At 47.7% G+C, this 13,102-nt stretch overlaps 1 protein-coding gene across 1 annotated transcript; it reads left to right on the top strand.

Moving 5' to 3' along the window:
* Positions 1–4,023: 4,023 nt before the first annotated feature.
* On the top strand, positions 4,024–13,102 carry LOC114066084 (acyl-CoA (8-3)-desaturase-like). Its single transcript, XM_027900488.1, has 12 exons — positions 4,024–4,298; positions 6,577–6,687; positions 6,964–7,161; positions 7,928–8,029; positions 8,152–8,280; positions 9,372–9,432; positions 9,546–9,622; positions 10,477–10,574; positions 10,875–10,971; positions 11,547–11,626; positions 11,833–11,958; positions 12,472–13,102. The coding sequence occupies exons 1-12, from the start codon at positions 4,104–4,106 to the stop codon at positions 12,521–12,523; spliced, it is 1,326 nt and encodes a 441-aa protein (XP_027756289.1). The 5' UTR covers positions 4,024–4,103; the 3' UTR covers positions 12,524–13,102.

Below are 13,102 nucleotides of genomic sequence, written 5' to 3'. Positions count from 1 at the left end.
TAAAGGATGAGATCCATCCCTTGGTATGGATAGATCCATGGCATGGGGTGGGAACAGGAGGGAGCAGCAGGGAGCAGTGAACAAGGGTGTGTGGGAAGGACATGGGAGCAGGTATGTGAAGAGGAAAAATGGGATGGGCTAAGGCAGAAAGTGGAAACTGGGCATACTGGGAGAAAAACGGAGTGAGGATCAGATTTAGCTGCATCTTCAGATTTTTGGATACCTTTAGCTACTCTGCCAAGGCAAAATACATGTAAGGAGAGAAAGGATCTCATGTTTTCCCTCCCTGTCACTAGGAGGAAAGGCTGAGGAGCTCTGAACTGGGTGAATAATGAATTCAAACATAGTGGAAAACAGCTCAGTCCCATCCTAACTAGGCTAGGGAATGGGATGCTGGAACATGGAGCCTGAGGTGAGAGATTCAGTGGTCAGGCAGGGATGCTGCAGCACTCAGTGCATTTAAAACTGAGACAAAAAACTGTCTTAGATGTGTTGATATTTTACACTCTGACATATTCCAGAGTGGATGGCACTTTTTCCAGTCCTGGGAGCTGAGTAACTTTACAAGGGGAACAACCAACAAGGAAACAGAAATCCCCATTGTGCCCTGGCTGGCAGGGATTCCACATTCTGCAGTGGATCTTGGGCTGGCAGGGGGATTATCAGGCTCAGGGCACAAACTGCTCTGGCTGCCAAGGAAGCAGGGGACAGAGTCACACTGCTGGACTACAGAAAGCAGCAGACACTGCAAGGCCCCACCAGGACAGGAATAAGGAGAGAAATGCTCTGTTCTGGTGCTGCCTCACAGTAGAATCTCATTTGTAATAATTTCTAATGAAAACAACTGATGTTCTTGTGTTATCATCAGATTCTTTCCTTTTCTCCTTATTCAGATTTTGCTTTTAAATGTATAAAAGTCTAAACAATTACTTCCTCACTCCCTCAGCTACTAATCTGAATTTACTTCTTCTGAAGGACAAAAAAAATAAGCTTATTTTTGTGTCATCCCTTACATATTCCTGGTTGCTTTCTCTGGCGAGATGTAAACTGCTCCCAAATCCCAATCTTCCTCCTCCTGTAATCCACACTATAAAATATTAATTCTTTCACTTTGGCATGTTTATATTTTGCATCTAGATTTTAACAATCAGTTGTTAGGGCAGAGAATCGATCAAATACTTCATCAATTTAATATGGAATGAAGGTACATCGTTTTTATGCAAAATCAAGAACTTGTTGCTGGCATAAAGTGTTAGCAATCCAAACAAAGGGTTCCAGGTACAATACTAACTCATTTAGGCCAAATTGTCCAATTATTACAGCTCATTCCCAGTAATACAACAAGAATAGAGGAAATACTTCTAGTTCCTCTCCCTTCTTCTGATGTCACACTAGTCCTTCCAGTGGATCCTCAGCCTGGTGCAGGAGTGGTGTCACAGTGAGCTGCCAAGAGCTTCAAACTCTTCCCTGGTAGGAGTACAATGATAAACCCGGTGTTTCCCTCCTGCATTTGCTTCATCAACATGGCTGTTTTAATTGCACTGATGACAGCAGCTTGTAAATCACACCACCACAGTTCCCATGGGCTCGGCATCTTCAGCTTTTCTTGGGCTGAACCAAAGCCAAGGACTGATTCTTCTTTCAGACTTTGCTCTCTTAAAATGTATTTCAGCATTTATTAGGTTCCCCTAACTTTTCTTGTGGTTCCAGACCTCACCATCCACTATTCTAACTCATTTTCCCTGATAGTAAAAGAGAGGCTGCTCTCCTTTCAATCCATCTCCTCTTTCCCTGATTACTGTTTTGGTCAACAGATGCCCAAATATTTAGTGATCCCTCATCGCCCAGCTCACTTGTGTGTTTTAAAGTACATTACAGCCAAATCATGGCAGTGGCATAAGGAATTTTAATATATTTTCTCCAACTTGTGGTGATTCCCAGCCACCTGAGATGTCAGAAATTATTTGCAGCCAGATCAGAAGCCTGAATCAAAGCACATCTCTTATCTCCCCTTGGATTTTGGGTGATCTTTGAGAGCCTGGAGAGCTGGGTCACTGCTAGATGGTGACAGCAGATATGGAGATGGGAGTAGTGGAGGTAAAACAAGGAGTCAGGAAGGTCTGGTTTCACCAAGTTAATTGTCTTCCAGCAGAGACTGACGGGATGCCAAGAGCCACAGCTGGATGCAGGGTGTGTAACAGCAGCTGGATTTCCCTGGCAGTCTTTATCACAAAGATCCCATTTTGTCTCTGAGACATCCCAGATGGCATATGAGGGGAATAAGAGTGCAGTTCATCAAGCTCAGTGGCCCTTAGGTTTCCAAAGGTTTGACTTGTGTAGGAAGATAGAATTTATTTTTTTCTAATGTGTTGTATAGGAAAAATAAAACTGTCCTACGTGTCTCTCCCCCAGTATTTATGAGGAAAACTCATAAATATGAAATAAATTTAAGACAGTTATTATTTTGTGCAACAGACAATCAGAAAAAATAGGAAATTGAAATAATTACTGCACAGTTCTGTGTGTAATTTTTATATTTTAAAATATGCTAAACATTTATTAATGTGTTTTCTGGTTATGTTGGTGAGACAGTTGACAGTCAACATAAAAAGCAACTTGATTTTTGCTGAGATCAGGAGAGAAGCTTTTCTTTCCTGGATGACAGTGACAATGTGGCATTGCAAAAGGGAGGGAAATAAGTACACTTGATCCAGTGTTTTGCAGGGATAGAATTCCAAGACGTGATGTAGCCATCAGGTGATGCTCAGAACACAAAGGGATGCAGCCTGGTGGTTCTTTGTTTCTATGGTTACATTCAACTGGAATTGCTGTAACTAGGTCAGATTGGAAGGTGTGAATGAAAACAAAGAAATTTGGAATCAATAATGAGAGATCAGGGAGAAGACTGGTGCTATTATGGAAAGGGAGGAGGTAGAGGAATGTGGGGAGAGGCATTGGATGTACATTTGTAATTGATATGCATGAAGCCCCACACAGATGGATTTTTTTTGCATCATTGGTCTTGTAACACCGTTCAATAGTCTGTTGTACGAGGAATCAGCTGCAGGGTTGATATGTGATAAATACCTGTGACAACACCTCTCCTCCCTCCAGCTGCATATCAAGAAGGAGCAGCCAAATAGAGCCAAAGGAACAGGAGAGGCTGTGGCAGCTGGAAGGAAGAGGCGGGAGAGATGGAGGAGAGGAAGGGATTTGCTTCAAAGGGGAAACAAAACTCAGTGTAGGGAAGGTGACACATCCTCAGCCCAGAAATAAGGAGAAACAGGTTGTGAAAGTGGTTCAAAAGAAGCAACTCGAGTGTGGGAAAGGGGGGTCAGTCTCTCCTCCAGGTAACAGGACAGGACAAGAGGAAACAGCCTAAAGTTGCACCAGAGGAGGTTTAGGTTGGATATGAGGCAAAGTTTCAAGGGTTGTCAAGCCCCTGGATAGGCTGTCCAGGGCAGCGGTGGAGTCACCTGCAGGGATGGCCTGGAAGGATTTAAAAGCCATGTGGATGTGGCACTTGGGGACATCTTTTCGGTGGTGCCCAGCAACAGAATGAGGAGCAATGGCCATGAACTAAAACACAAGAAGTTTCATCCCAACACGAGGAAGAACTTTCCACTGAGGGTGGCAGAGCAGCGGAACAGGCTGTGGAATTTCACTCCCTGCAAGGATTCAAGCCCCACTGGACGCCTTTCAGTGTCACCCGCTCCAGGTCACCCTGCCTCGGCAGGGAGAGTTGGAACGGGTGATCTCCAGAGATCCCTTCCAACCCGAAGAATTCGGTGATTCCGTGACATGAGTCAGGCGTGCCTCGGCAGCGCTCGATGCTCTCAGGCAGCTTTTCCAAACGAAACGATTCTGCGAACCATTCCAGGCGGGACAGCCGAGGACGCCTGTTGCGGGAGCCCGGATTCCCTGCCGTTCCGTGACGTCCATCACCGAATCCCGCAGCATCCCCCCGGTCCCCCCCGGCCCCGGGGGCGGGCGCACGGCGAGCGCAGCCCAGTGGGCGTGGGGGAATCGCGGAGGAGGAGCCGGGCCGGGCCGGGCCGAGCCGAGCCGAGCCGTGCCCAGGCGGAACCCACCCGAGCCGGGCCATGGAGGGCTCCGAGCCCGCTCGGGGCTTGCGGCGCTTCACCTGGGAGGAGATCGGGCAGCGGAACGGGCGGGGGGCGGCCCCGCAGGAGCGCTGGCTGGTGATCGACAGGAAGGTGTACGACATCAGCCGCTTCTGCCGGAGCCACCCGGGAGGCTCCCGGGTCATCAGCCACTACGCCGGGCAGGACGCCACGGTGAGGGGAGAGCGGAGCGGGGGGGGATCCGATCCATCCCCGGCATCCCGGGGCGGGATGGAGGAAGGATGCGCGGGGGGGGATCACTGGGCACGGGAACAGAGCTCGTTTTAAGACGTTTAACGAGATATACTCTGTTACACACACGCACGGACGGTGCGAGTCGCCTCCGATGTGCAGAGGAATACGCGCACCCCGCGCTCCTCCGGGAGCTGGAAACATTTTTAAAGGAATTGCGAAAAGGAATTTCTTCAGAAGCGTGCGAACAGGGCGTCTGCAGCCGGGCATTGATCTGGGGGAAAAGCCCTCCCTAATTTTTGCAGGCAGAGTCAATAAGAACATTAAGTCTCCAGATTGATGCGTGTGGCACAGGCGGGTTTCACGGTGGCACCGCTGTGTGTGCGCACGCAGAGTTGTTCGCGAGTGCATGGACGCACATCCAGCCTCCTGGAACTTTAAAGAGCCCAGCGCCGTGTTTCCAAGAGGTGGCACCAGAGCAAAATTATTACTGAAAGTCGTAGTTCAGTCATCAAGAGAAATGAATCACTCGTGCCTGGATGCCAGCAACTGTTGCGAAGTGGAGTGGATGCTGTTCGAGTCGGGCGTGGGGTGATTTTGTTCAGTGTGTTTCCTCCCTTTGTCTGCTTATGTTTTTCACAGAAGAAAGTTAATTTCTCCAGATGTACCTATTTGGACCCGAGGGTGGGGATGGGATGTGAATCTACACCAAGAGTGGTTTTGATGGACTGTGTTTCACCTTTGTCCCTGATCAGAAAGGATGAAACTTGAGATCTTCATGTGAAGATCTCGTCAGATAGATATCACTTAAAGCTGAAGATAGCATGTGGATTTGCACACACTTCTTGAGTTCAGCATGCTCGTGTGCATTTTCAAAGCCCCATCACTGGAACAAGTGAGGTGGTGGCTGCCCCATCCCTGGAAATGTTCAAGGCCGCGTTGGACGGGGCTTGGAGCATCCTGGGCTGATGGAAGATGTCTCTGCCCACGGCAGGGTGGATGAAATGAGCTTTAAAGGACCCTTCCCACCCAAACATTCTGTGAATCTGTGATCAGAGAGGGGTCAGCACATGGTGTGAGCATGGTTGGATGCCAGCTGCATTCCTTAGGTGATATCATCAGTGTCACTGCTGGGTGCAGTTGAACTGCTGACTGCTCAGGAACCCCTGCCAAGTTTTGTTTTCCACCAGTTTTGTCCTGGGAGTGAAAAGAACAAGACTCCTCAAAACCGGGAAAAATGGGAAGTGAAGAAAGAGCACTTTTGGTTTGCCAGATGCTACTGGAGTGTTCTGATCTCTGGATGGTCCAATCAGCTATCCCTTCGCCTCCAGCTGGGATTGCACTGCCAGGTTTTACAGCCCCCATGGAAAGGATTGGTTTAAATGTGTGGTACCATCCCCCTCTGATCTGCCCACATACTCCTCCCTGTTTTCTTTCCCTTTTTGCAAAGAGAAAATACAAATGGTGGTTCCCCTCTGTCCTTCCCTCATTTATTCAGTAGCCCTGAGCAGAGAGGATGCTCCAGCTGACCCAGAGCTGGCAACATCAGCCAGTTTTTTAACCCCTTTCCTGACTAGAGATCTTTTAAAAGCACAATTTATTTTAAAAGCACACAGTGATGACTTAGTAATTATAGTGATATACAACACCTGATGAAGGAAGATTACACAGTGATGCACAACAGGCAAACGTTGTCTCAGAAAAGAGGAAAAAAAACATCCTTAGACTGAGGGAAATATCTGTTGGGAGAGAAATGTGAAAAAAAGGCATAAATGGGAGATCTTTGGTAGGAATAAGATGTGAAATTGCCCTGTGTGCTCGGGGGATTTGTAATTCAAATATAAGGATAGAATGTGAGTATAACATAGGATGTGATAACAGTCACTAGTGATTCTTTTCACCTGGTTGCCATGGAGAAGGACATTACATTTAAATGATAAAAGTCATTGATTTCCCTAGCAGGGATCTTTTGAATCGTAAGGCTGGAAAATGGCCTTTTCAGAACCATCCAGACTGAAAATGAGACAGAGAACTGAGCTTCAAATCACAGAATCACATAATGGTTTGGGCTGGAAGGGACCTTTGGGACCCTCCAGTTCCAACTGGAGGGCAGTAAGATTTGTGGCAGTAAAATCTGCTCAAGCCAGCTCCCTTAGCTGGGGTTGCTTTCTGCTGAGTCCAACATGCCATGAAATATATTTCTTTTCCTGCCTCCCAAATGATCATTTTTCTCCATCCTGTTGCTGTGTCTGTGTTTCAGGATCCTTTCATTGCTTTTCATCTTGACAAGACACTGGTAAGGAAGTACATGAACCCACTGCTGATTGGGGAGCTGGCACCAGATCAACCCAGCTTTGAGCCCAGCAAGAATGTAAGTGTCTTAAAAATTTGGGATCTGGGTTGAAATGGAGCTATTTAACTTCTGTTGCTGGCAGCCAGAATTCCTTGTATCATGGTATCTCCTGGAATCACTCTGTTGGCTGAAGTTTCCCCCTCATTCCATGTCATTATTAGTATTTTTGCAAAGATTTGTCTGCAGGTGACCCTCAGCTTTTCCCTTTTTTTACCCCTGAGGGGGGAAACTCAGCTGCTCTTTAAGTTCCTGAGGCATTTTCTGACCTGCAGATGCTTTTGTGCCTCCCCACAGAAAAAGCTGGTGGAAGATTTCCGTGAGCTCCGTGCGACGGTGGAGAAAATGGGGCTTCTCAACCCCAACCACATCTTTTTCCTCCTCTATCTCTGCCACATCCTGGTGTTGGATGTTGCAGCTTGGCTCGTCATCTGGTATTTTGGAGCGTCCACGCTGCCTTTCCTCCTCTCTGCAGTGCTTTTAGGCACTGTCCAGGTAAGGAGCTGGGGAAAACAAGCCCCAGACACCACATTTGGGACTTAGGTGCTCACTGCCACGGGAGAAACCGCATCACAGACTCCCCAAAATGCCGCTTCTCCCTGGTTCCCGCCAAAGGGGCAAAACTCCAGAGCTGCTGTGGCAGTGCAGGCTTTGCCCTGCTTTTCCCTTCCCCTGTCCCATCAAAGCCCTCCTTATTCCAGCCTCCCTCCCAGCGAAAGCCACGCTCCCCTCCCCTCCCCTGGTGAGCTGGAACTCCAGGGCTGTGTGCAGGGGCCAAGCCACCACGTTCCCATGGGAACTTTGCAGGGAGTTAGAGGAGAGGGCAGAGCAGCTCTCAAAGCCCCAGCTATTCCCCCCGTGGCCAGCTGATCCCCTCGGAATTACAAGTACTCGGAGGAGGCAGCAGCAAGCTGCTCCTTAAAGGAGACTTTGTTGCCGATCTCAGGGCGGTTTTGTGAGGGAACAAAATGCTGTCTCTGGGCATCGGGGCTGTTTTTCTCCCGGGATTTCTTTCCTTCCTCGCGAAAACAACTATCCAGGGCTAGAAGTCGTTAGGCAAAGTCTGGAGTGCATTGGTTTGTTGTGAAAGGGGAGTGTTTGGATGGAGTCCTGGTAGTGGGAGCGCTCTTGCTATCCAGGGATGCGTTGCGAGGAGCGTGGGAGTGGAAGAATAAAGCCCTTTTCAGATGCAGGCCCTCCTGACACTTCTTTTTCCCTGTTGTTTGGGTTTTTCTTTTTTTTTTTTTTTTTTTAATTCCAGGCCCAGGCTGGCTGGCTCCAGCATGATTTTGGACACCTCTCGGTCTTTAGCAAGTCCAGGTGGAACCACTGGGTGCACAAGTTCGTGATCGGCCACCTGAAGGTGGGCACTGGGGGCTGGGAGGGGCTGGGAGAGCAGGATCAGGGGAAAGCAAATCCAGAGGGAGGGTTAAAGGCAGAGGATGCAACATCTTTAGGGCACTCTCTTCTCGTCCCTTCCCACAGGGAGCCCCAGCCAGCTGGTGGAACCACCTCCACTTCCAGCACCACGCCAAACCCAACTGCTTCCGCAAGGACCCCGACGTCAACATGCACCCCTTGTTCTTTGCTCTGGGAAAAACACTCTCTGTAGAGGTGAGACCTCACAAAAGCTGGGAGGTTGCAGCAGCAGGATTCAAATTTGGGGAGCTGCAGGGAGCTTGGAGCCTACAGAGCGTTTGGTTCAGTCAGCGGGTTTTATACAGTGCCACTTTGCCTTCCACTAGTTCCCAATATTCCTTAGTAACACCTCGATATTTCAGTGCTTCTGAGATCTTTGTGTCCTTAAAATTTCGCCAGAAGTTATTTTTGCCATGCTTGAAAATACAAATGAAATATCTGCCACGATTACAAATCCAAATTTCCCTGCTGAGACACTTGCAGGGGTATGAAGATGAAATTACAAGTTGTTCTCTCTTTAGCAAGCTCGTTGTGACTGATTAATTGTAGGGATCTGGGGAACGAAGCAGCAGACAACAGGCCAGGGCTGTCTGGAACTTTTACAATCACTGATCAAAGAAGCTGTTTCGGTGGTCTCAGCCTGACAGTGGGTGTCAGAGTGGCTCCCATCTGGAGTCCAGCTCTATTCCTGGTACAGCTCAGGAGATAATTGGATGGCTTTTAAAAAAAAAAAAAAAAAAAAGTCATATAAATTCAAAGTGTCACTTCAAATGCTCTGATTTACACTGAAATTAAGGAATGGGCTATTGGGAATTCATTTAGACGTGCACAGGGATATAATGGCATTCCTAAGGAAGTCAGTGGCATGATCTGTTATGTTTGTACAGCAAACACTGAAAAATTAGCAGTCTCAGAGGGAAGATGATCTATTCACTCTCATTCCCATGGACACAGTTTAATGTTTAGTTGCTCCTTTATCTGCTTTGGAGACTAATTGCAAATAGGTGGGAGTTCTGCACGCTGTCATCTTTATTAATAATATCATAGGTTATTTTTTGGAGGTTTTTTTTTCCCCTGAAACTCTGTTTGGCAGCAAACTGTTCTCAGTGCCTCGTGTGGGTTTCAATTTAAGCGTTTTTAGGCAACTTGTGCCCTCTGTAGGGAGGGAGCTTCCTGTGCAGGTGGCTGTCAGTTTGCAAGGGAGTGCCCAGCCTCTTGTGCACCCAAAGCAGGATGAAAACCCATCACAGCACTCACAGACTGAGCAATTTGCTTATTTTTAACAGCTTGGTGTGCAAAAGAAGAAATTCATGCCTTACAACCACCAGCACAAGTACTTCTTCATCAGTGAGTAACCCAACCCTCTGCAGTTCCGTGGACAGCAGCCACTCAGTCCCTTCCTTTCCCAGCCCACCTCACTGGGGTAATTAATGCCTCTGCCATCTGTTTTTGCACTCTAGTTGGTCCCCCAGCTCTGGTGCCTCTTTACTTCCAGTGGTACGTCTTCTACTTCGCTGTGCAGAGGAAGCAGTGGGTGGTAAGTCAGCTCCAGCAGGATTTTGGACACCAGGGGTGACTTCTCCTTGGTTTGTGGATAAATTCCACTGCAAGGAGTTACTGGGAGGAGGAACTCTGAGCTGTGCATCTCTGTGGGAATATGATTTGGGAAGTAGTGTTTGCTGGGGGAGAGAGGGCACCTTCCACACAGCCATTCTCTGTAAGAGATCCACTGGATAACAAAGGGGTTTGGGGGGAGGGCTTGGTGAGACTCTGCTTTGCAAAATGATGCATTAAAAATCAAGTAGCTTTCAGAAAGCCTCAAATGAAGGTGGAATCCTCACAGCTCAGTGTGAAGTGAAACAGGGGATAGGCAGTAGATTTTCAGAGTTTTTAGGGAGATGGCTTGTTAGGACTTTGGGGAACAGCATGGTTTTTAGAGACTTTGGAAAAAATTCAGGAAAAAAGGAAGTTTCTTCTCTGAGATGGGGTCGGAGAGAAGGCATCCTGCTGTTTTATTCCTGCCTGGGAAGTGGGATGGTCAGGAGAAAATAACATGAGGGAAAGAAAGAGATTGCAAGAAATGTGAAGTGGAACAAAAACAGATGAGATGGAGGTAAACCAGAGCTCGTTATTCTTTTAATTGGCCGGGGTTTTGCTTTTCTCACTGTTTGGTTTCTCTGTAGATCCAGAGGAAAATAGGATGCTTTAGGGCATGTCCTGTGCTGGGGCTCACAACGCCAGGATAATTCCCAAGCACAGGAATGGCTGGTGTCAGGTTGCTTTGTGATGAGGCCAGGGAGGAAGAGTCAATTAATAAAAGGGAGTGATGGTAAATTCAGAAGCCAGAAGTTCTTCCTTTTAATGAATTTTTCTCTGTTCCCTGAACTGCAGGACCTGGCCTGGATGTTGTCCTTCTACATCCGGTTCTTCCTCACCTACTTGCCCTTCCTGGGGGTGAAGGGTACCCTGGGGCTTCATCTCTTAGTCAGGTATCATTCAGTTTAGAATTCCAACATTTCCTTTACCCTGTTTTGTCAGCTTTTCTTCAGCTTCCTGATTATCTTTCTTATGGCTCCCTGTTCTTCTCTCTCCTGATGCCTTTCAGCAGGACAGAGGTGGTTTTCTGTCTTTTGTGTCTTTGGAAGGTGGAATGGTGTTTGAGGTTCCCGGTGTTCATTTTGTCAAGAAAAGAAACCAAACAGCTTGTGTGTGTACAAGTGTTTTGTGCTGACTTGTTTTGGTTGGGTGTGAGGTCTGCAATGGTTTTTTTCGTGTGTTTGTGTGCACAGGTTTATAGAGAGTAACTGGTTTGTCTGGGTCACACAAATGAATCACATCCCGATGCACATCGATTACGACAAGAATGTGGACTGGTTCTCTACCCAGGTAAGACCTTACTGATGGAGATCTGTGGCTCTGAGGGGAGAATTTACTCTGCTGGGGGTGTGAAGGCCAAGGGAGCTGGTCACAGAAGTGGTGGGAAGGGAGAGAGGGAAACACAAGCCAGCTTGTCCTCACTGTGTGGCGTGATCAGTGCCAGGAAGGAGGTGCAGAAGTGACTGACACTTCAAATGCTGAGCACTGAAGTCCCAAGGGGAATAATTAAAGATGCCACAATGCCCTTCAGATGGTGGAGGGACGGTCCAGATCTCTCTCGTGCTCTGTTTCATTTTAGTTTTGAAGTCATTTCAAGTTTTTTTTTAAGTTAAAGAGGTGAAAGTCAGGGTTGTTGTGGCTCATCTCACTGGGGAAGTCAAATCTGTGCTCTTAAGTCCCTGACAATCGCATATCTCAGTTTGCCATCTCTTTGGGACTGGAAATAACTTCTTGGAGCTGCTGTGTTCAGCCAGAATTCCCGTGAAGATGATGAGAAACCTGTACCTGCTTGCTGTTGAGTTTGAGAAGGGGCATTCCTAAAATAGCACTCAAAATATGACTTTTTTTTTTATCTTTCCCCTCAGCTCCAGGCAACCTGTAACGTTCATCAGTCCTTTTTCAACGACTGGTTCAGCGGACACCTGAACTTCCAAATCGAGCACCAGTGAGTTGGGAATGGGTTGGGGATGCCAGGGAGTTTCAAGGAATGCTAGCTGGGATGGGAATGGGTGGGAATTGCCAGGGACCACTGCAAAGCACTAATGGCTGTGACACAAATGGAGGTTGGGGGCACTCCAAGCGCAGGAGAGGGGCAGGAATTCTGGGAGGTGACGACAAATGCCACTGAATCCCACTCTTGTTTCCCCACAGCCTTTTTCCCACAATGCCAAGGCACAACTACTGGAAGGTGGCCCCTCTGGTGAAGTCCCTGTGTGCCAAGCATGGCATCGAGTACCAGTGCAAGCCCCTGCTGACGGCCTTTGCAGACATTGTGCAGTAAGTTCCCCTTGGGCACTGTGTTCCCAGGGGAAGGGTTCTCCGGTATTATGGGAGGGACAGGCCAGGGAAAAGAAGTGTTTTCATAAAGATGAGTTTAAACTGTCATCTATTCTTTGTTTGTTTGTTTGTTTGTTTTCTTTCTTCCTCTCCTTGCCCCCAGGTGTCAAAAATTCGCCCTTGCTCCTTTTATTTTCATTCTAGTTAAGTAATTACATTGTTTGCTTTAGCTTTGCAGTCTTTGTCTGATGTAGCCCCACTGGTTTGTTCCTTCTTCCTCTTTCCAAGGGGTCTGTAACCAGCATTTCCTTGTCTCTGAAGGTCTCTGAGCAAGCTGAGCTGAAGATGTCCCTGCTCCCTGCAGGAGGGTTGGACTAAATGACCTCTGAAGGTCCCTTCCAACCCAGCCCATTTTGTGATCTCCTTTGCTTTATGTCTGGGTGGAAATTCTTCCCACGAGGACGTTGTCTTTTGTTTCCTTGTCTCTAAGGAAGTGTGGTTCTCTCTTGGCAGCTCTCTGAAAGATTCGGGGGAGCTCTGGCTCGACGCCTACCTGCACAAATAAGCAGCAGTGGGTCCCTGCAGAGGAATTCCCCAGCCTTTCTGCCTCACGTGGTGGTCACTGCGAAGAGGAGGCCAAGCTGGCTGAGCTAGAGGTGGGGAGAGGTGGCACCACTTAATTCCACTGATGAATGTAATTAATATGATGGGGTTTTTTAAAAGATGTGCTCTTAATTCTTCTTGTGCTTCTTTCATTCCTGTTTGGTGCTGAGTTAGGGGGAAAAGCTGAATGGGGGGAGTTGTTCCACCAGGCTGGGGGCAGCTTTGGGACTGGGAACAGATTCCTTTCCATCTGCTGATACTTCATTTGCTGAGTATTTAGGAGGGGAAGTTTCTTATCTAACATAGGCTTTTTGGGGTGGTTCTGTTGTGACTGTAAGAATGCTGAGACAGCATGAAATCAAGAGAACTGGGAGTTAGAGAAATGTGGAAGCTCTAGGGAATCGGGTAGGTCCAGTATTTTGAAATACTTGTTTGTAATTAGTGAGACCCCAAACCAATTTGTATATTATGTGCGTGAGGTGGAGAAGGTGCAGGTAGCAGCACTCTGGGAATAGGATCTAACTGAGGTAAAGAAACAGGA

This window comes from Empidonax traillii, unplaced genomic scaffold (assembly GCF_003031625.1).
Source record: "Empidonax traillii isolate 1590-97213 ecotype Southwest subspecies unplaced genomic scaffold, ASM303162v1 scaffold733:size745334, whole genome shotgun sequence".
In the NCBI taxonomy this organism is placed as follows: domain Eukaryota; kingdom Metazoa; phylum Chordata; class Aves; order Passeriformes; family Tyrannidae; genus Empidonax; species Empidonax traillii.
Note: the sequence above shows the minus strand (reverse complement) of the source record. Positions and strands in the feature narration are given on the sequence as shown.

Coding starts and splice junctions, on each gene's coding strand:
- LOC114066084 (XM_027900488.1), top strand. CDS start 4,104: ATGGAGGGCTCCGAGCCCGCTCGGGGCTTGCGGCGCTTCACCTGGGAG. Junction 9,623..10,476: donor TGCAGAGGAAGCAGTGGGTG/GTAAGTCAGCTC, acceptor CCTGAACTGCAG/GACCTGGCCTGGATGTTGTC. Junction 11,627..11,832: donor AACTTCCAAATCGAGCACCA/GTGAGTTGGGAA, acceptor GTTTCCCCACAG/CCTTTTTCCCACAATGCCAA.